Source organism: Charadrius vociferus, unplaced genomic scaffold (assembly GCF_000708025.1).
Source record: "Charadrius vociferus isolate BGI_N301 unplaced genomic scaffold, ASM70802v2 scaffold1064, whole genome shotgun sequence".
Classification (NCBI taxonomy): domain Eukaryota; kingdom Metazoa; phylum Chordata; class Aves; order Charadriiformes; family Charadriidae; genus Charadrius; species Charadrius vociferus.
In genome coordinates this window covers 803,366-826,995 of record NW_009648143.1, presented here as the reverse complement: position 1 = coordinate 826,995, position 23,630 = coordinate 803,366, and the positions used below count along the sequence as shown (strand labels likewise).

The following is a 23,630-nucleotide window of genomic DNA, read 5'->3' as shown; positions in this document are numbered from 1 at the left end:
AGTTTGTTGGTGGGTTTTTTTTCCCCTGCAGTTGCAGGTACTGGATGCCCTGATAAAGACAGAGAGAAAAGTTGGAATTTATGGTTATGTTCATGCATGTCCATCAAATTACGACCATAGTAGATTAAGTATTGTAGTGATGGTGAGCTCTCTAGATGATTCTTGGATTGGATTACAGCTCTCCCGGTATGTGTAAATGTGTACTGACAGACACTTTCTAACCAGGCTTAACTGTATTAACAGCTGGGAAAATCTACTTTCTTCTGTAGCTGTGAGTATTTTCAGTGCTGTATTACATGACTAAAAGTTAACAACAAACATTGTTTCTGGACTCTCGTAATCAGCCTAACAAGGGTGATTATAATGCTGGTGGTCAGGATAGAACAAAACACAAGCAGTACTGTCATAAGTGGCAGAAATAGTTGTATTGGTATTTGCTTTTCTGCAGGCAGCATCTTGTAGATCCAGCTCCGCTTTCTTAGGTCTGCTGCAGCTGACTGGAACAGTGTTTACGTGTGTGAGTTACATGCTGGGGTGCGGAGGGGACCTTCAACATGTCATGGTTAACATTGTGATTCTGTACTCAATCTGAAAAACAGCTCTGACCGAGATGAAAAGTCATGCAGCTGAGTAGGATTCTAATTCTAAACTATGTAAACAACAGCAGCGAAACTGGGCTTGTTAACTGGCCGATCGTATTTCTGGAATCATGCTGGTGCGGTTAAAAACTGCAGTTGCAGACAAAGTTGAATAGCTTCACACTGTTTTTCCTCCCAATCTTCCTCGTGTTTGACCTCTAGGAGACTATATAAATAAAAAGAAACCTCTCTCACACACACCACGCTCTTGCCAGGAAAAGGGAAAGATCAAATCTTCACCTAAAACAAACTCCAGTGATATGACAGCTGTTTGCTGTTTCCTTGCTGTTTGCACTGGCTGTGTGGTTTGGTGTTCACAGGTGAAATTTTGAAAGTGCAATTTCTCCAACTTACATTCCCGCCCTCTGTACTCAGCCTCAGGGCAGTGAGATTATCGCGCTGATTCTAAGTAGGAAGGACTGCAGTGGTCCAGGTGCTCCCACTGTTCTAGATGCAGCTCACCAAATGGGCAGAAAAATTATATATTTCTTCTCTTCCTTTCTTGTAACGTTCCAAAAGTTGTTGCTCAATTGGTAGAAGTTGTAGAAAATAACCTAGCTTTAAGTAACATTAACTCCCCGAGATAATGTGTCATTTATGATTTGAGAGGAATTAAAGATATTGATTGTAGGCCAGCAGCCAGATGGCTTGGCAGTAGCTGTGCCATGCTACCATGAATGCTGGAATCAAAAAAAGGAATGCTTTGGGATTTTTCACATCTTTGCTTATCTCACAGTTGCTGTGCATAGATGTGTCTACAAGTTTTCCAGAGTATTCTGAAATCCCCAAATCAACTCAGCTTTGTTACTGGTAGAGTTATATTGCAAATTATAATACCCTGTAGAGAATTCGAAAAACTGGACCCAGGGTTCGCAAGAAGAATTTCTTGGACCAACTCCTAAATTTAGCACTGGAAGATGTAACTGACCCTGACATAACTGGTGCTGCATAACCGCTTTAAAGCTGAAGTAATGTCTGTTCCTAAGACAGGCTGAAGCCATATCCCCTTTTTTTTTTTTTTTTTTTTTCAGTGTCCTGCCTGTTGCTTGGTGTAGCTCTTTATATACTGTGATTTATAGAGCACTTCTTTTAAACAAGCAAATAATTTCTTTCTATCACAGACCATAAAAGCTAAATACTGGTTTGGGACTGTTATAAGAATAGGTACTACAGTCATGTCATTTGTAATGCTCCTTCATGCCGTTTTGCACAGCAGTTAGGAGATATCCCTGAAATTATAGGCCCTTTAACTGTGTCACTGTTGACATCACCTGCTAGAACTCTTCAGAAGTAGGCATTTCTTATAATGTTTAATGCATGAATGCTGATGCTTTGTATTGTAAAATACAGTCTTTTGACTCTGTAGGGACTTAATGAAAAGGATTATTAGTTTTGTTTCCTCTTTGCAGATGGAAATGTCAGAAGATGATATTAATACAGAAGAATACCCCACTGAAATTCATGATTATCTTGCAGCATTTGAAAAATCTCTTGGTTCTGTAGATGAGATGCTAAAGACAATGATGTCAGTTTCCAGGAGTGAGCTTCTCCAAAAGGTAAATAACCTTCCTTTTGACAATCTTTTTGCTGTTCATACAAGAATACCTGGGAACCTGAACCGAAATAAAAGGGTCTGTTAGGCTAGCCACTGCACAGAGAAATAACAAATATGACACTTCCTACCCTTGATACCTAATATTTGAAGTTCTTACATTTCTAAGATATCCAGACGGTCTTACAAACAAAACAATGAAATATATGCTCTTCCAAGCTGAAAAGTGATGATCCTACCAGTGAGTCATTTAGGTAGAGGACATTCTAGCTTATTCCTGACCTTCCTTCAAGTGCACGCTGAGTGCTCTTTCATAACAGAGAGGTCATTCACATTTTTTTCTGAGACCTTTTCACAACAAACTTAATGGAACTTGGTATACCTAGAAGGATGTAAAGGTGAATTGACAGCAGTGAGGATTGATCTGATTCTAGAAGTCTAGACTTGCAGGACCTGGTGCTTTAAAAACTGAGCTGTCTCCTCCAGCTATCTTATAAACAGAAGTCTGTAAAATGTGGGGTTTTTCAGGGTATAAAGACAGAGCAAGGTACTGCCTGAAGACTTCATACAAGCCTCTTTATCTTTTAACATTTAAAGCCTAACATGTACTTTCTTTCTTTAGGGCAAGAAAAAGCCAGCACATGAGGGAGCTTCTTTATCCTCTGAGGATTTCTAACACAAATAAATTATGAAGAAAACAGTCTTGACAACACTGATCTTTTGACAGTATCCATGTTAGAACTAGTGAGCTGTACAATGATGTTATCAGAGTTTCTGGAAATCCTATAGGACTAAAATAATAAATTGACTTTGACAGTTGAGGAAAAAAAAAAAAACTCATTACCTTTATTCTTCCTTTGCTTTACAGCCCTGAGTATTCCAGCATGCGTTGAACACACAGTCTGCCATGGGTAGTGTTAATGTTCATTGACTGTCTGTAGCGTACTATATTCACATTTGAGCTTCCACGATCTTAAGACTTTTTTTTTTTAATTTCCATTGATAGCAACAACTATTTTGAATTAAGTTTCTGTGGAAAAATAGGGACTTATTTCTGACTATGGGAACAGTAGTCTAAGAGCTCCGTGTCAAGAGATTTTTGGGCTTTTGGCCATATGGGACTGGCCATATGGGACTTCCCCATCAGACTGGGAAAATGACATGAGTATTTGCAGAGGAGAAAATGGTTCTGTGATGTCAGGGAAATAGGCATAGACATGGTCTCGGTGAACTTCTGGTACAAAAATGTGTTCATTCAGTGTGTATGTTTTTATTAATACATTCACAATTATAAAATGTGCATATTACTAAAATCTGTGCATATTACTAAAATCTGTGCACATCTTGCTTAAAAATGTGCAAATGTAATGTGTTTTTTTTCATCCTAGCTGGATCCTCTTGAGCAAGCAAAGATGGATTTGGTTTCAGTGTACACGTTAAATTCAATGTTCTGGGGTAAGTATGTGGTAGGAGGAAAAAATAGTATTTACAATTGCCATTTGAACAGCTTCTAGACAGCTGCAAACATTAAATAATCATATTTCATAGCCAAATAATTAGAAACATAGCCAAATAATTACCCTGAGGACCCAAATTATTGGCATCTGTAGGATAAATGATGTTGAAACTCCAAATCAAAAATCGGTATTTACAATATCAAGCTGACTTTGTACATGTATGAGAATGTTTCTTTGTTTTTTCGTGGCAACCTTTTCCGTCCTTTTGACAGGAAGTTTAACCATGTTAGATTTATCTATTTTTAATTGCAATATTTGATGCTAATAGTTTGTCAGATACTTAACAATACAGTTAACTCCATTTCTTATTAATGGTTTTATGTAGAAACTACAGTTTTCCTATCTGACTGATTGATTGGGTCCTTGGTCATCACAGCCTTCGGTTTCAAAAAAACCATGTTTTTTTTCTTGTAGTATACTTGGCTACTCAGGGAATCAATCCAAAGGAACATCCAGTGAAACAAGAACTGGTAAGATTGTTACACTGCATGCACTGCAATATTTTCCTTACCCAGGACAGTTAACTCGTATAGAAGTAAAAAAATGTTTATATCTATGTTTAAAATTGATATGTTGCCATAATAGTGTGCATATGCTACATGGTGTTATATAACTGTTCGTATGCCCTGCTGGGCTGCCTAAATTAAGAAAGACGTATTTTTAGCTCCAAACAGTACTGTTTAAAGCAAAGTTGTAGAGTCTGCTGAAATTAGAAAAGAACAAGATGAATGGTGTCATCTTTTCTCCACCTTTGAGAATTGGATTCTGAATAGAGCAGCTTTTCACTGTATCTGTTAAATGGAAAAATGTTACATGTCTGATAATAATTTATAACTTCCAGTATGGCATTTTTTTCTTATAAATACTTGGAATCATGTTAATCTCCGAGGCTACCTTTTCTTACTTTTGTATGACTCTAAAAGTATAGTGTGGTTGATTTACTAGCGAAGACGGGAAAGAGCCCCCCTCCCCCTTCCAAGTCCTCCATTAATTCATTTTCTCAGCAGTAAAGAATCCAGTTCAGCAACAAAGCTAAAAGCTTTTTTGGCACCAGTTGTATGTGTATTGTCCAGTAATTCTGCATTAGTGACATATTTACAACCTATAATAAATCTTTTAGGTTTGTCTTTATATTCCATTTAGATGCATGACTACAGTATGGAAGGCCAGCTATCTTGAAAATTCTGCTGACTTAAAAAATCAAATTATTTAGCCTGAAGAAAAAATAGAAATCAAAACTTATAGCTACTCATTTTAATTCCTGTATAAATGAAAATATTAAATCTGGGCAATCGTAAAATACTTAGCTTAAATGTAATCCTTACATAACCAGTGGAATGGAAGATAGGACTGAAAAATGTGGAAAGCTAGCCTGAATAACAAGAATACTTCTATTTTTAATTTTGTGAGGTTTTCAGTAGTCTAGACTGTATCATAATAAAAAATGGATCGGTTAATATTTCATGAGCTTTCAGTCAGTTTCTTGTTCCTCCTATATTATATAGTGTCTGAATATTGTGTTAATTTAGCAGTACTAAAAAATAAATTTTATCTCTTCTGCTGTGGATATTTTATGCTGGTATTTTACTTCACGAGTGCCAGTCGTTTTAACTCTGAAGAATGGGTGAATTATCATAGGCTAGATTCTTATCCAGATCTCTTTTCCTTTTACAAGTATCAAGGTGAATTAATGCACATTCCTTCCTTCCAAGAGCATTGTGATGTTCTTATTCATGTGGAAAGGGAATAAAAAAAGACTGTTCTGTCATGATTGTTTTGTTTTTAGAATTGCTCTCCTCGTGTATATACAGGGAATACACAGGGATTCAAACTGTATTAATAAAACTCACATTCAAGCTATCAGAGTTCATTTCTTTTGTCACGTTGACATTTGTCAGCTCCTTTTTCCCATGTTGATACATGTAGGTTTGCCATCTGTTCTCATTAGCCATCTCAGTCACCAAAGAAATATTACAGTCTATCATAATTTCAGACCCTGTAAAGCTTTCCTCATTAAAGCTATGTTTTTGATACTGAAAAAGTGGCCATCTTTTTGACAAATCAGTTGCTTATAATGGTCACTGAAGAATTGAGAATTAGTTTAGTAGTGCAGGTCTCATAACTTTTGTTCCAGATTCAAAGAGCTGTCAGTAGCTGCGCGAGAAATGTTTGGGTTACTTAATATCAACATTTATTTAGTTAGCAGTATCCATAAATGTTCTGTTAATCCACATTTATCGTTCGGGTAGAGCACTATATATATCTATATGTATATATATGTTACTGTTTTTGTTTGTATTACAGTATTACCTAAAAGCCCTAAAGTTGAAGGCCATATTAGGCTAAACATGTAGACATGAAATCTATCAACCTAACTTTTATGTGTTTTACAGAATTACTGTAAGTGTCCTCTCTAGTCTGTGGAGAGAAGCAGGCATTTAACAGAGGGTGATACCCATCTTAGAGGGGTTTTGTTACCCTCTCAAAGTAATTTTATTGATTGCAGAAGTAGATGAGGATGAGTAGGCACATAAACGACATTATTAAGCTGGGAGTGTATACTTCAAGTGGCGCTGAATCTAAGCCATGCTTTCTTCAAAAAAAAAAAAGCTCTAGACACCAAATCACTATGGAAGGCTAAGATGGCAAGAAAGTATCCCCTTGCTTTATGGAATGGCAGTTGAAATAGGCTTTTTTAATTTATGTTCATAAAAGGAACTTCTGGTACGGCTGGAAATTCATTAGGCTGCCTTAAATAGGGTCATTGATAAGTTCTCTTGACCATTTCAGGATCTTAACTACAAGAGTTCTGTGTAGTTGTATGTGTAATGCTTGTAACATCTTTGATTCTTGTGCAAGATGCTTTTTGGCTTTGCTTGGACATGTTGACTATTTTTTTTTTTTCCTAGACGGTAGTCAGACAGTACCATTCATCTATAAATATGTCAAATATCTAAATATTATTTTGCCATCTTTATGTAGGCCCAACTCCAAATAGAGTTCAGTATTTTGTTTTCTAACTTTGCTTGCAAGAACAATTCTCGTCTCACTGTAAATTAGATGCAGAGTCTTCATCTCTATAGGACTTTATGTTCCTATGACAGTGGATGTCATGCAAGTATTAGTATGGTATGTGATGGAAAATCTGCTAAAGGGGAAGCCTCAAGCTTGCAAAGAGCCTGGTGTATATATAATTAAATGATGCTATTTTTATAGGTATTATAGAAATGTACAGTGTGGAGAGATTCTACTCATTGATTTTATTTTAGCAGCAATCTTGGGAGAATGGTATGAAATATACTTTCCTTTTTTCTTTTTTTTCCTAGGAGAGAATAAGAACATACATGAACAAGGTCAAAGAAATAGCAGACAAGAAGAAGGCATCCAAACTCGATAAAGGAGCTGCTTCTAGATTTGTAAGAAATGCACTCTGGGAACCAAACGCTGAAAATGAACATACGTCCAAAACTCCTACTAAAGGAAAAAAGAGAAAGATGGACTAATTTTTCATTTCCCTTTATGCAGAGACACCTAGAACTTATTTAAAAATGTGTTTTGCATACTATATGCATCTTGCAGAGGTGTATAGCAATTTTTTGATTAAGTTATACTAAAGAACTTTACAGGATTGTATTTTGTCCAGAATACTTGTCACTGAGGTAATCACATTGTATGTGTATCTTAAAGTGCCATTTGATGTGAGAGAAGTAACGTTTCATTATTCAAAAAATAATGACCTGACATATGCTTGCTGGTAATAGATACTAGTGATGTTTTGTTCATAATGTCTAAGAATTCCTTTTTTTTTACCGCTCAATGATTGACACTTTTTTTATATGTATGGAAACTTTTGAATATTAAAATCTCTCAAACAATGCTATCCAGTCCGTGGTCTTTATGCAAGAGCCATGTTTACTTTCTCATTACATCATTATGTGAAATGCTGTATTTGTAGAGTTTTGTAAGGTTTATTCACTGTGTTAAACTGTTTCCTTTTCAGCTTCTGAACTTGAACGTATGCCATATTCCCTTACTTCTGCTGCCTCTGAGAAAACCGAGCTTCAAGGGCCACAGGCAAACAGCCTGGATTCCACTCTAAGCCACCGTGCCTACTCAATGGCAAAAGTAGATTATCCCCAAAGGGCAATTTGTAGGGCATGAAAAAAGGAGCAGGCTGGGGACAGCTATTGGGAAACAGCACGTGCAGGAGCCTGATTGGAATTTTGGCTGCAGTGCTCACACCTTACTGCTGACACTGTGAGAGAGAGAAATGCTCTGTGGTGCTAGGAGCGTGGTCATCTGTTGGGATTTCTCAAATCTTCATCAAGGAAAGCATTCTCTGCTCTGTTTTGTAAATATTCTATTTGTTTTCTGCCAAATGTGAAGCTTAGTCATTTAGGAGAGGAGACGTGTTAGTTTCTTTAGAAGACCCTCACTAGTTAATTTTTCAATACACTGCAAAGCACAACTTGATTATCCAGCCCAAAACCTGTTTAACAATTAGCAGTAACCTAACTACTTGTGAAGGAAAAATGAACAACTTAGTTCACCACAATGCAGTTTGGGTAGCAGTCTACAAAATTGGTTGGGAAATAGTGTTAGTGTGAAAGATTAAATGATAAGGACAAATGAATCCAGTATACCTACAGTACTGCAAGCTGAACGATGTACAGTAGATGGTTACGGTCCTTACAGAGTTATACTGCATCACGCAATGGAGAATAAGGACTAAATTGAATTAGGCGCTAAAATGAAGGTATGTATTTGAAAGTGAAAGTTCAATACATTAACAAGTTTATTGAACTCAAATAGTCGTTGCATATCTCTAGAAACATTTTCAGTGACTGGTATGAATTTACACAGTTTTGTTTAAGATAAACTCTTTGAATAAAGAGCAATTCTTTCAATCCAACTAACAAGAGAATGTGCTTGTATAAATGTTCATGTAGGTACCTTACTTAGCTGTCTCAAATCTACAGGACTGCTCACGTGGGTATGTGTATCAAAGGTCCATAAACATTCCCAGCTGAAAGCTATGAGAATGTGTTACTCCTACAGGTTAATGTCATGGTTATACCAAACAAAAGAGCTGTTGGACTTGGGAGTCTTTTTTTTTTTTTTTTCTTCCTAATTAAGGTTAAAAATGAGGAAGACCCGAAGTGTGTTCTTGAACAAAGATAGCAATACTCATGTAAAGGAGTCCTCTTGGTGTGCTCAGCAGGTTTGGACAGAGTTTTTTTGGAAGTCTGTGTCTCTTGTGTTTTATCCCTTTCAGCCTGATAATGCAAAGGTTAGCTGCAGGCTGCTATAAACAGACTTCTGGACTTTCTGTGGATGTAGAGGTCTGCATGTGCAAAGCATGTGGTTCTAAACGTTATTCTCAAAACTGTCAATTTAAAAAAAGAAAAAAGGCCAGGTGTCCTATGAACTAATTGGGAAGACAATAGAATAGAAGTGGTCTGAAGTGGCACAAGCCAGAAGCACTTTAATGTAGAGATTTTCTGGGACATAACGTCTTATACTTTGAGAGGCATTGTCTTGAGGAAATGAGTAGCTCAGTTTGTATTACACACAGTGCTGTTAATTAAAACGGAATTGAAGGACATTTCCATTACGTGATTTTCCTTTAAAGCTTCAATTATAGCTTTTGTTTTTAAAGGATAATGTCTGAAAGGGTCATAATTCATTGTCCAGTAAAGTACACAGGTTTCATTGGTAAATGTTTAAACAAGAATAATGCAAGGCTATTAGCTAAGACTTACTGAGGTAGAAGTCCATCTGGTATAATTAATTATATACAGGTATTTGGCATTTGTGATAGGGCAGTTTAAACAGATGTAACAAATGCAACATTGTAAACTTTTTTTTTTTTAAGACTTGTATCACTCAGTATGGCCGTTCACAGCCTGGATTTGTAGCTTTTCTAACAAAACAACCCAGACAAATATCGCACAAACTAAGAAGCGTTAACCATGTGCTTGTTATTCACTAATAGTTCTATTAGAAAGAGGCTTGAAATACAAGATCAGGAATGCTAAATGTTTTTTCTATCACTGAAGACTTCTTGGAACATCTAGACTTCAGCAGAGGTATTTAACTTTACTGAGGTCTCAAATATGAAATGACCTGACTGAACATGGTTTGTGAAAGTTCCTCCTTGGAAAAGCTACGTGAACATTGGAATAAAAAATAACAACTTTCCTGCCTCAAAATAGGAGGCTGGCAAGAAGCAACATTTATTGCAGTGGCTGTGTGCGTAATCTGTATAAGCCATAGTTTGTAGAATGGTTCTACAAGGCCTGAAAGGGAAGGAAAACGTCTGGGAGACTTCTAGTCTCATTGCTATATGTGCTGAATATGATGCAGAAATACTAATTCTGCGCTTAGTTAATGCCAATGTAATGCAAAGAGTTGCTCTTATAATAGCAAAAGTTATTAGTACCAGTGAATTAAAGTATTAATGAACTTAAGATATTTAAAGGGAACATTAAGGTGTGTGTGACGCCTCCCTGCTTTGTCTTGATTTTGCTATAAATATATTACAGGTTAATTAATATTAGTTAGACATACCAGCTAAGAGAAGCACTAACAAGACTGCCATTTCTGAGAATGCTTTTAAGTAATGCAATGACAAAATTATGTAAAACTCTTAAGTTATGGTAGAAATATACATGCAGTTGTATATATGTAGACTAGAGCCCAATTGATGTCAAAATCTGTGTTTTGTGTTCAGGTTTTTAAGTTAAAAGTGAAAATAGTATTAATTTTGTTAAAGATTCTGTTTTGATACATGCATTTAATGTGTTACCTGTTCTCGGAACTTTTCTTTCTTTCTAGTCTTTGTACCAAGGAAGTGATGAGGTTGATAAGAGCATGTGAAGTTGTTAGCAGCTATGACTAGAATTTGATATGAGGTTGTATGGGGAATTTTCCAAGCTTACAAAAAAAAAACCAAACCCAAACCAACCTTCAGAAAAGAAATGGTAACACAGCTCAAGATTTTAAGCCCCACTAGTGTTAGTGTTAGCTAGCTACATTAAAATAGCAAACAGCCCCTGGGGGCATCCAGGAAGCTCTATGCTTGGCAAAATTTGGAGGTCATTGGATAGTAGGGACTTGACTCAATTGACTTTAGAGTCAATGGGAGACTTTCCGCTTGGTCTTCAAGGACTTTGGTCCTTGAATTAGTGTGGCTTCATCGAACTGCTACAGTTGGACAGGAGAAGTAAATTACTCAGTTATCAAATCAATGGCTCGGGATTTTGTAGTAGATGTCTGGCGCACTACTCAGTGTTTCTTCAGTCAGTGAATTTTATCTTTGTCTTAGATGCATCTTTAAATGTATAATGAAAGTTTTCCTCCCCATATACCTGTGCTGCTCAGAAAAATTTTGCAGGGAGAAAACTCCATGTCATTAATTGTCCCAGCCACGTAAAGAGATTTTTTACCATAACAAAATGGGCATCTTTGACCTAAGAAACAAGGTCTTCTCCCAACTGTGTAAAGTTTCTGCAGGTCTACTCCTAGAAAACCTCTCTGACAGAGAGCTTACTGTGGCTGCAAACACAGGAGAAGTCTTACTAGATTAAATTACCACTTTTATAAATGCTAACTATGAGTTGGGAAGTCAACACATCACTGCTGCTCCTTTCTGCTCCTTCAGTATTTTTATTAGTGGAGAACTGCATCCTCAAGTGTGAATGTTTTATTAAGTCATCCTATTTTTTTCTGGCCTTGAAAATGAATACTAGCATGAAGCCTTGTCGAAAAAGTATTAATGTTGCAGTTTCATTGGAAATCTCCTCAAAACATAGTTATCTGGAATAATAAAAGTGAAACAAACTTAATTCTCCCAGAATTAAGAATTTTCTTGGATTTAAGAGGGTAGACCAAAATTCGCTTTTTAACTGTGGGGCTGGGACCATTACAAATGTAAAGGGTAATCCTGGTTTCCATAGTAAATGACATACTTTGCCCAGGGATTGATGAAGACCTGGTTCTGCAGCCCCAGAAGAAGAGACCTTGGTTAACTGGATTAAAGCTTCTATCAATTCGTGGCCACAGGAAGGCTTTTGGGAGTCGTGAAGAGCAAAATCCAATCTGTAACTGGAGACATGGGTGGAGGTATATTGGTGTAAGTGGCATTCTGTGGTATAGGGTTCCTTCCGGCAAGATCTCAATGAACTTTTGACTCAATTCATGTGTATTCTCTTCTACTGAAAGCAACTGCAAAACCCCCTTATACCTAGAAAAAACTTTTAACATGGCTACAAGCTGGGAGATGTGCCAAGTTATCCATAAAAAATTGAGACAACTTGATCGGAATGTCATTTCTTTCTTCCATCAGACATGGCTCGCTAGTAATGTATAGCTGCCTTAGAGAGCTAAAGTGTAAGGAAACAACAGCAAACTATTTTTGATGCAGATCAAAGCTTGAAAAAAAAAATTAACTTCAGCTGAACAGTGACATGCAAATCAGAATGTAACTGGAGAAATAATCGCGAGGTTTTGTGGAGATGTTCTGCTTCTCCAAAAGAGTAAGTCTGACAAACTTCGAGACAAAGACTTTCCAACTTGGAAAGCCAAAATAATTGACATTGGTTGCATCCAAAATGTGGGTAGGTTATTTCTTTGTCATAAACTGAGATGTAAAGATGCCAAAACAGTGCATTAGTTAAAAAGACTATATATGTTTCTTAGTTAGAAGTTTACTTGCCAGTGATGAAAAAAGTGTGTTAGGTTACAGCAATTGAGGGGAAATAATACAGAAAGTAAATAATGCAATTTGTCATTTTAGAATCATGTGTGACACATATTAGGAAAAAATGCATTAACGTTCTGCAGTGTGACAGTGTAATTTTTCTTTTTCTAATTTGCTTTGAGTGATACTCCTTGCAGTTCCAGAAAGTCCACATGAATACTTCTGTTTTGCAGATCACTCTTAACATCCTTAGCATTAGTGGTAGTTTGGGTTTTTTTTCCTTCAGTTTCTGCTTTCCAATATGATGCACTTGTAATATTTTACTGATAGAACTAACAGTTTGCCTTTTTGGTGACTTTTAACCTTCTCTGTATATTACAGATCTATGGAATACTTAGTTCTGGTGATCTAAGAAGCAGACCTTGAACTGCTCAGTTTTCATCAGCTGTACCAAAGGGAAAAGAGCAAAAGCTTGTTTTTACTACTAAGCTGAGCGAATATGGCATGGAAACCTTGTAATGGCAAGGTATCAATTTTGTAAAGTGATATATTTCAGAGGGGATACTAAATTTGACTGTGAATAAAAAGCTTTATAAATGGAACATTTAAGAGGCTATCTTTTACTTTTCAGTGTAGGGTTGCCTTGACATGCATCATTTCAATTTGGCAGCCCCAGCAAATGGATGGAAGCAATTGAGTATGATAATTCAGTATTGTCAAGAGGTTTCTTCTCAGTCTAGTGTGGACACGTTCCATGGACAAATTTAAATCCTATATTAAGTGATAGAAAATGGGTTTAATTCAGCACTACCTTGTTCCAGCTTTACATCAAGACAATCTTGATATCAAAGATACCTAGATGGGATATCCAAAGAGTACATGAACAACAAAATAATTTTCAAGCTAAGGATCACTTCAAATTCATGGTGATATATCTTGCATAGCAATGATCCAGAATCGGCAGAAAGGAAACAAAACTCAGCTGTGCCTGCAAATAAACTCTTTTAAAGTAGTAATTCTAGGGTCATATTCTTAGCTGCTGTTTACCAGCTGAGTCTGTTAAAGTAAATGAGCAGCCGCTGAGTTATGCAAGTGTAGAAGGCTGGAAAAAGCAGTAGTCTTTGATATTCTCTCATTCAATATGAATGTTCATTTTCATGGATATGTTGTAGTCTTTGTTTCCTAGAATGTTTATTTTTTCTTTGTCACTTTAGTATTTTTTGGCCTCATGGGAACAAATTAGTCACTGTTTAAAGCCACAAAGTTACTGTCCCTGTTGTTAAAAGGTGAGAAGGAGAAATGCCTAGTAACAAACACTGTCAAGTTGGGTAGTGTAAACAATCTTTTTAATTTGTTGCCCTGGGCAGACAAACCTGCTCCCTAACTCGCACACAAGACAAAACATGTTTTCTCCTGCAAAGCTTCCCTGGAGAGAACATTTCCTCAAGGCAGTTAATTTCATGAGGTGCTGTCCGTGTATGTACCCATAACACATCCACCTGCATGTTATATATCTCCTGAATGGCACAAAGTTCTTCTCTCTGTGTGTAACAGAATGCGAAGTGCATATTAGTGAAATGCTATTGTTGGAGACTGTGTATAACATCACAAGCTTAATTCTCTATTGCTGTTAAGCCAGTTTAACTCTTGATTTTGTTAGGGCCACAGTAGCAAAAATCCAGCACAAAAGAACAGAGAATTTGGCTTTATGTAGGTATGAATGTCTTTATGTAACAAAAACAGCACTAAAAATCTAGCTGATTCTTAAGTCACTGACTTCCAGTGAAATTTACTTGTCTGTTAGTTAAAGTCTACTTTCTTGGTGCTTTGACAGTGTTTGTGAAGCTTTGTTTGCCTTTTATTATATACAGGGCTTACCACTGATGCTTCCACACAGTGCCTCAGCTTCCTATGGTAATGTTCTGTTCCCAGATGTTTATAATTTTTCCAGCTTTTAACTACTTGTATTGGAATTTTTCATGTTTGGTCTCTGCCACGGCTGAATTTTTCTCCCTTGAAAGCTTGAGCGGATACTCTTACAGTTGTTCAAGAACATGATTTGTAAAGTATAGGCCACATTGGCAATGTTAGCTAAAACTTCTGACCATGTTTTTCTAATGGTTGTAACTCTCCTTCATTGAGGTAAAAATTTGAAATGCATTGGAGATTAACAAGAAAGTTTATCCCAGTGAAAATCTGTCCAGATTAGGGCTCTAGAGAAACTTTAGAGAACTGCACGATAGATACTGGCCCTTAATTTGCTTGTGTTCCAGTTTTCCCATGCATGGTCATCAGCATTACTGAGCTCTCAGCACAGTTTTGAAGCCACAAATAGCTTAGGGAGGAATACGGGCTCTGCAATTAAAGTCCAATTTATCTCAGATGATGACAGGGCTCTGTAACATACTATATTTGCAGAATTGGAGATCTAGTACAACTTTGCAACTTTTAACAGCATTGTTTTAATGTAGCTTTATATGGATTTCAGATTTAAAAAAAAAGTTAATGGAGACAAAGGACAATCAGATTGTATCTGATTAATATACGTTATGATCACACTGGAATTCAACTTCATACCAGTTTAACTAAAATGGAATTAATTCACATGCTTCACTTTCCTCAGAGGTAACCCCAGTGTAAGCATACCTCTTTTCACTGTTTAAGTATGTTGAATGTATTAGAAATCTGAAACTTAAAATTTTTCTCAGCTCAAACCATAATGAAAAAAAGGGGTTACAGTTGTTGTACTGGGTTGGTTTTGGTTTTTTTTTTGGTTGGGGCTTTTTTTGGGTGTGGGTGTGCGTTTATTTTTTGAGCTGTGGAGCTGCTCCAGGTTTGAGCTGGTAAAATGACATCTGGTCCATTTAATGTATTCTTTTCAATACGTGTTCTTGGGGTGCATAGAATGAAGTATCCTAATTTCTGGAAGACACTTGGATCATTAAAGACTAAGAATTCAACCTCATCCCTTATATACAGAATTACATAGTTTTGGTATAGAAATGAGTCATTTCTGGGCATAGGTTAAAAATTCTAGATGTACCTGTAACTTATAGTGCCTTTCTGTTTTCCTTCCTGAAGCCAAGGCAAACTGCCCAGACTAAGACTTGGCTCACTTAAAAAATTTAACAAGAACAAAATAAGTTTGGACAAACTTTTTCATCTTCTGCCATGTAGGTGAGGCTGTACTATCAGAAAAATTAAGGGCCAGATTTTGCCTTTGGATATGTTTGCACAGGTTTTAGGAAGACAAAGAGGCCAGATTCTGACATTAGCTACAGTGACTTCTGACTTCCACAGCTTCCATGACCCCATTGCACTTCCATTCCTGCCACAAAAAGCCAAGATATAATTGAGCCAAGCCTTCAGTTAATGCACAGTGGTAAGCTCATCTGCGTCCAAAAAGAATTTGAGGTTCCATGTCATTTAAGACAAAGCCTGTATTGGGTAGCCTGCTGGCCTCAGGAACCTCAGTGGCCATTACCTCAGCTGGCAAAGATTAGTAACAATTTTACCCTATTCAAGCATCTGAGTCAAAGTCTCACCAACAGCAGGAAAAAAAACCCACCTAAAAGCTGATTCTCAGCTGGTGTTAACTGCAGTGACTTTGCTGGCACTGTGTGTTAACACGTCTGTGGTCCCCATGTTGTTAAGCTATCTGAATATTTTTTTGTGACACAACTGAAGAACACATCTTAACACTTAGGTTTTGAAAAGCATCTGGAAAATGAACCAGTCAACTATGAGCTTAGAAGTTTGCCAATTTTCCCTATTTAGTATATCTGATACTTCCTTATTTTAGTAGGTTAGATTACTTTTATAAATCTGAGAGGCAAGCATTTTTCAGTTTGATTATAGTACAGCAGAGAAGGTGTGTAAGTCCTCATGTTTAACTACCTTTGTGCTTAAAGGTCATTTCATCTTCTTTTCAGTCTTTCATCTGTTTTTCCTATGTCTGCCGTCAACATAATTCAACTGGGTGGCTCTCCTGTCTCTGAAATTAGATTGAATGAAAGAAATACTGCCAGAAATTCTTCAGGGCTTCTCACAAGTTTGTGCTCCTTGGGCACATCTGTGTGGTATTACCTAAATGACAGTAATTGCTACAAAAACAAGATCTATTAAAACGGGGAGAACATCTTATAGTAGGTTAAATTAGTTTAAATTAAAAGGGAAGGCGAACAGTATATATATCCCTTGAAACCAATAGGCACTGTTGGATTCTTTCTTTGCATCTACAAAGAAATGTCAGTCTCAGTGCCCTCCAGAAAGTCCTCTGTACCCCTTCAGAGTGGACAGCAGTCCTGCTGCCAAAACATCCATCCATCCATAACACAACACAATAAAACAGATGTTTGTTCTTTTCTTCACTTGATACACCTCAGCAAGTGGTAGACTCATCAAAGTTGCAATACTATAGCTACATTTTATCCTTCATGGAATATAATCACTGATGGTACCTGCTTGGCATGTGTTACTTTGTTTAAATACATATGTGTATCATGCATGGTTTAAGCAATCACAGCAGCCAGCTTAAATGGTTCACCAAAAGACTTATGTGCCTCCCCCCCCCGCCTTTTTTAAATAAAATTCATCCCCTGATGGGGCTGGTAACTTACTTCAGTTACCACTACACATCTAGACTGAGGAGGCTCAAAGGAGACTCTTTTCCTGTACCTCACAAAAGCCCACCCAGAGACCACAGCCACTGCCTAACCTCTGCCCCTTCCTCCCCTAGCAGAGCTTTTTCACAATCTAAAGGTATACAAGACTTATCTTGAATTTGAGGGTGTGTTTCTGTGTGGTTTTATTTTTTTATTTTATTTTTTTTTCCCCTCCCCATTTCTGTACCCACCCAGAGAGTGAAGGCCGCAGCTCGTGCCTCTGCGCTGCCCGAGGTAGCCACAGCCTCTGTCCGCCATTTTGTGGTCAGTCACCGACCGGCCCCAGGGTTAAAATGGCGGCGCCGCCTGGCGGGTCTTTCCTCACGTGAGCAGGGCTGTGAGGCGCCGTGTTTGCCTCCCAGCCTGTTTTGATCTGCCCTTCGGTCCCTCTACAGGTAAAAGGTAGGATTTACTTCTCCTTGCACCTCTTGTATCTTTAAGGCACACCTGTGTCGCTTAGTGGAGGAGTAGCAGCTCTGCAAGGAGGGAAAATGGGGGTGTGTTACTGAGGAAATGCATTTAGTGCTTGAGGAGGCCCTTCCTTACAACATCGGTTGGAGGTGCTGTGTGGTGATCCTTTATATTTGTTATTTTCCCGCTCCTCTTTCTGTGTTTCCCTCATACTTGCCACGGGTGGATGCGTTGTGGCAGCCTGCGTGGGGTGGCTTTGCTGGGGAGAGCCCCTGTGGTGAACATGGCGGCAGCTGTTATCTCCCCCTTCCCGCAGGCAGCCCCGGGGGAGGCAGAGGCTGAGGGAAAAACGGAAGGGGAAGGCGGGAAAGCAGATTCAGACGAGGCCTTTGACACATGGCGTGTCGGCAAATTACAGTCTTGCCGTTTCTTTTCCATTTGGTGGCAGCAAAGGAGCATCAAACAGGCCGGAGGGAGCGGCGTGAAGTGGTGGTGATGTTTTTTCTTTTTTTTTTTTTTTTTTTTTGTAAAGCCTTGGAAATCAGCTCCTGAGGTTCAGGGACAGGAAAAAAAAGAAAAAGAACCCAAGTTTTCAAAATCCTTAAAAATACAGAAACGTTGAATTTCTAGGACAGATGAAACTGGTGTTCCACCCATCAGGTAGTCATCGTTAAAAATGCTGCTTTTCTTTTATTTTATTTCTTTCTAACAAGCCTGTGTAGTAGACTGTACTGTGTCTTTTAACTTTGGCAGATTTTAGCAGCTTTTTATGAGCAACCAGTTAAACTTCCATATGCTCTGCTTAGTTTATGTCAGATTTCTTGGGAGAGGTTTTAAAAATTGTGTGTGTATATGTCTATGTATATACACAGTGTAATGTAATCTCTGCACGATTGGAAAGTAATACATTGATTTCTAAATTCAGCTGAGTTTATAGGCCTGTTTCTCCTCTCACTTACACCTGTTTTATACTCATGGAAGGCTGCTAATGCTGATGGGTTTGTTTCTAATTTACAATGGTGCGAGCAAGAAGCAGATCGGGTCCTTTATTCTTCTGCTCGGGATCCTGATAGATTGCAAATGCCGAGTGGAAAAGGGCAGCGTTTCAAAACTGCAGGCTGGAGGACAGGACCTCAGCTGGTGCAATGAGCCATGGCTCTGTGGACTCTAAAGGCTTTGCACTTCTTTGGGAATGAAGTGATGCAGATTTACCAGAAGGGCTAAGCAGGTGTTGACTTGTCTTCCCTGCTTACTGCCTATCAGTCCTAGCTGGCATGATGTGTCATGCTAGGCATGTTGTTTGAGGTGAGCACATCTGTGCAGTGCCCCGTTCAGATTAAAGTTGTGCGGTTCCCAGTGGGAAGGAAAAGATGATCAAGGGCTGCAGCCTTGGCCAGAAAAAGTGGTTGTTCTTCTATTACTAGAATGACACTGCTTTTCACCAGCACATGAGGGTAGCCCCAAATACCTACTTTTAAAAATAACTATCTGGGAATGTTTCTGAATCAAAGTCTAATTTTCACAGTGTTTATTTGCTGCTTAGCATCTGGTCACTGATGATTTTCATGCCTGTGCTGAAGCTAGCGAATGAGCATATCACAGGTCCAAGAAACTTGTATGTTAAGTCTTGAATCTTGCTTTCAGTTAGACCATTGTAAATCTTGGATAGTCTGGCTGATTCCTGTGGATTTACACCATTAAAATAATAAGGCATTAGTAAAGACATATTCTAAGGGCTTCCTTAGACCTGAAGTTTGATTCTGCTTTGAAATAAATCGGGGTTGGCTCCAGTGAAATCACCACTATTATGTAGTTGTGAAATCCTGATGGGGACAATAGACCTTGTGTTCTGTTTTACATTCTTTGAGCAAAACTTCTGGTGATTCACCCCTCCTGCCCCAGTTTCCCCACTGAATTTAGGAGGAATGCAAAGTCAAGTCCTTAGCTGCAGTCACAGCCCATCGACACATGTAGTTACTTGCATATTGGTCATTCCTTTTTTTTCTCTCCAGAATTTCATCAGTATGAGTCTCTTTGAAGATTTTGCTCCTGAATCAACCCGTTGGTATAACATTATGCTGGCTGCGTCCCATGATTAATTCGCTGTTTGTATCTCAGAATGTGAATGCAAAATACTCAGCTCCCAGAAGAAACCTGGTAGATAATCAATACTAGCTGCCAAAGTCTTTAGCTCTTTAGTTTGTTTTGGTTTTTTTTTTTTTTAGAGGGGAAAGCAGATTATTATGCACATCCATTGAGAAAAAGGGATTTTTACTCTTTCTCCCCTTGGCTTTTCTTCATAAATATGTCTATACCTGTGTTGCCTCCTATAACCCTCCTGAGAAACACAGGGAGGGCATCAGTGTAATGATTAAGATGAATTACAGGACAGGAACATCAAGTCTTCTGCTAGACAACGATGTTGCCTAGTCCTGTTAAAAAAATCGTGTCAGCATCCTTAACTAGTCAGGTTTGTTTGGCCCCAAGAAACCTGATCCAGAATTGTATTCCTGTATTTAAGCTCTTGGTTTAATAACGTCTTTCTTATTTCAAGTAAAAATGTGCCCATGAGGAACTTAAAAGCCTTATGTTCGTGTGTCAAAGTTCTGCTTTAGTTTAAATAGAAACCTGACTTTTGCTCCAATTGAAGTGAATTTTCTCTGTTTTTGATTAATTACAATCTCTGTTAATCTTGGGTTTACTTTGCGATGGAGGGACTAGGAGGACTAAAACTGGTAGAAACTGGTCTGTAGGTGCTGAAAATACCATACTAACGCTCCAGTGATCTCAAGACCCAAGCAAAGTTCCTAGTGACTTTGGCTTAGGCTTTGCCATTGTAAGTTTAAAAATCCCTCAATCTCCTGGATCTGGAGGTGAGTCTCTGCCTTGAATGCAGAACTTAATTTACCTTTCTACTTTGTAGTGGGTGCTGTTTTCATCTAGTGAAAGAAGTCATCGGACTTTTCAAGCTCAGCAGAAAGGTCCCAGACTTCAGTAAACACTGGATTGGGCCCATCATCATGAGTGATAGGAAAAAAGGGAAAATTAAAGAGCAAATTTTTGAATGAGGCAATTGGCTGAAGGGGAATAGCAGTTTGCCATCTTGTGAATGTTACAAAGTAAGGCTTTGCAATGTGATCTACAGGTGCAGAGGCCTAACCCTCCTAAACCCCCCAAACCCTCTTGAAACAGCAAACAACCCTCCTGGGCTTGGATTCCAGCCAGGGGCAGAGAAAATAGAATCAGGAAAAGAAATGATTAACTCTTTTCACTCCATTTCCTTGAAAGAGCAGTTAAGTTCAGTCTGCCCTGTGAGGATAAGTCCCTCCAGCCCTGTGGTGCCCTGGTAACGTCTAGTAGGCAGAGCACTTTGCCACTGTGGAATAGGCTGGATTTTTTTCCACAGTCCCTATGAGGCCATTGTTACTATTGTTGTCTACCATCAATACACATGGAAACCTTTTTTTTTTTTTAATTTTATTAAATTAAATCCATTAAGGAAAGATTGGCAGCAGCAGTTGAAGTGATATAATTTTGATTATAAGTTTATTATGCCTTGACGATGGATGAGTCAAGGGAACAGACATTTTTCATGACAGCACCAGGTTAACTTGCTGGTTGTAGCTAAATATAATTTTCCAGCTGTCTTCAGTGTTTATGGTGGTAAGGCATTTAAGTTTGAAGCCGTAAGTTCTGCTCATATCACTGCTGGCTGAAGGAGCATTATATGAATTATGTTAGTTACAGATGTGGTTCAACTTAAAACCAGGGCCTGAACCTTCTGGCCTAGAGGACGGGACATCTCCCTGCGTATATCTGTCCTATATATGTGATGGGACCCACACAGTTGTCTGAGGGAAGGATGAGAGGGAATGTTCTAGGTGATCCCTCATGTGAGGGGAGGGAAGAAGATGGTCCCTGTCAGAGGTGGTGTTTTTCCTGTGGTAGCCTTACCGATACTATGATTTTAGTGAAACTCTTTAAACTTTGGTTTAAGTGATAGATGTCAAGCAAGGTAATCCAGGCGTTAGCATTGTCCTTGTTAGTCTAGGCAAGGCGAGGCTTTTACTTGTGGTATGTCTCATGCACATTGTGTTTCTTAATGTCTGTGTAGTCAGTGTATGTTACAGACTTCTCCCCTTGCCTGTGTACAAATTTGAAGCACTTTCCTTTTGAGGGAATGAGAGCTGTTTGGCCTTGCTTCAGCTTTATTCAAGGACTGTCAAAACATCTGTCAGAAAAAGGTGAGAGAAGGTAATGCTTACATGCTGCTAGACCACCTAGAATTGCCTTGTAGGTGCTGTTGCTTCTCCTTATGCTGTGCTGCATGCCTAACCTGGCCTCTTGTACGGCCTGTGGATATTGTTTCATTGTCGGAGGCTGTATCATCTCACCAGCAGTTGCCAAACCATCTGAGTATCCCTCTGTAAAAGTGAAAGCTGTAAAGAAGTCCTTGTGGCCCTTCTGGCTCTGACACGTTTCTGCTCTTCAGATGCATCTTACTGTGTTGGGCTCTTGGTTGTGATTTAAAAAAACGACAGTAGTCCATTTCTGTTTCTGTTCACTCTGGTTGGCGTAAGTGTGAGCATGGAAAACATTTAGCTTCCATGAATGTCATTTTAAGGCTCTTGAGGGTTTTTTCCATGCGTTTTTGAGTGCGAAACCTTGTACGCTACTTACGAATAACTGGTCGTCTGAATAACTCCTCCATCTTCTACTTTGAGGAGGTTTGCTTTCTGCGCTGATGCAGGTGGGTATAGATGGTCACCAGAGCAGTGTCTTGGAAACAGGACATTGTGTTGCCCTAGATTTGAAGGAGGGTGCTGCTTATTTTCTATGCAGATAACAGCTATCTTAATTTGTAATTTAATTGACTACCAAAAGTGAGCCACACAGCTTCTCACTGTCATTCACAGAAGGGATGGGATTGCTGGGTCAAATCGTTCCAATCCATATGTCATTTTTTTCTGTATGTCATAAGAGAGAATACTGCACTTGTGGTTTGACTGGAAGATTTATCTCTTTTAATCTATATTGTTCCTCTTTTTCCTTTTGTTGTCCTTTGTTCTTATTAACAAACACAAATCCATGATCCTAACAAGAAAAGGTAGATTTGGTTGATGTTTTCTGGGGATGGGGACGAAGGATGGCAATTCTGTTCTTAAGTAGCCACTAGAGGTGAGTTGTGAAGAGGCTTATCTAGAGCTTCTCAGTGACTCCTTGTCAAGGCAGGATGCCCCTGCAGAGCAAGTAGTCACAGTTTCACTGAGACTGTATTTCAGACAAAGAGTTACTGGGCTTCTCCAGATGCTTCTCCAGCTTTGACCAGTTGGTCTTTTTCTGTAAACACTGACCGTATTACAAGGGCTCCCTTTCAGAGATTATTGCCTAAAGATCACAAAAGATGTTGTAATACTAGTAAGAACATTAAAAAGAAGAAAGTGAAGAATTAGGCAAGAAATACAAAGGAATGGAATGCATAACCACTCCTTTTCCTCAGTATTTACCCTGGAGTGTTCCCCTCAGAGATCATCCTATAATGTCAGCTCTGTTTACTCCTTCAGTAAATGTCTGGTGTCACTTTAATAAATCAGATGAACTCTGCTCAGAGAGATATGAAGCCTGTCATTTGATCATTAAGATTATTTACTATAGGGTATGTAGTTGAAATACAATAGTAATACAGACACACACAAACTTAAACTCCTAAACAGGAAAAATTAATGGATGAAGCCTGCCATGGTATGTTGTAAGGTAAAAGAATGTTGACATAAATCAATCAATACCTAGTTTAGATGATTGGGGTGATGTTTGATTCGGAACCTTTTGAGTCGATCCAAAGTAGTATAGCCTGTTTTAAGTAGATTGACACGATAGATGGGGCTAATTATTATGGGCTATCTGAACATGACAGGCTTCTTTCAGATAATTTCGTTTGTACTGAATGCTACGAGATGTAACTTCCACCTCACAGAGTAGCATAGGCAGCATGAGCCTTGGGTGTAGGCATGCTTATAATAGCAAAGCTGTGCTTTTAACCGTGGAGTTTGCTTTCCTTACGGAATAGCAATGTGTTGTCGCCACATTATCACCTGAATTTCTTCATTTCTCTTCATGGGTGCTTTACATTTTGTCAAGTTCATTTGC

The 23,630-nt window shown here is 38.4% G+C and overlaps 1 protein-coding gene across 1 annotated transcript; it reads left to right on the top strand.

Annotated features, from left to right (window-relative positions):
- Positions 1-2,047: 2,047 nt before the first annotated feature.
- On the top strand, positions 2,048-7,500 carry C1D (C1D nuclear receptor corepressor). Its single transcript, XM_009883925.1, has 4 exons — positions 2,048-2,194; positions 3,579-3,645; positions 4,122-4,177; positions 7,034-7,500. Exons 1-4 carry the CDS (start codon positions 2,048-2,050, stop codon positions 7,208-7,210), a joined length of 447 nt encoding a protein of 148 aa, XP_009882227.1. The 3' UTR covers positions 7,211-7,500.
- Positions 7,501-23,630: the final 16,130 nt, after the last annotated feature.

What these genes read in the sequence shown, in the direction of transcription:
- C1D (XM_009883925.1), top strand. Translation starts at nt 2,048, where the DNA reads ATGGAAATGTCAGAAGATGATATTAATACAGAAGAATACCCCACTGAA. An exon ending in GGAGTGAGCTTCTCCAAAAG is followed by an intron (nt 2,195 to 3,578) that starts GTAAATAACCTT and finishes TTTTCATCCTAG; the next exon opens with CTGGATCCTCTTGAGCAAGC. An exon ending in ATCCAGTGAAACAAGAACTG is followed by an intron (nt 4,178 to 7,033) that starts GTAAGATTGTTA and finishes TTTTTTTCCTAG; the next exon opens with GAGAGAATAAGAACATACAT.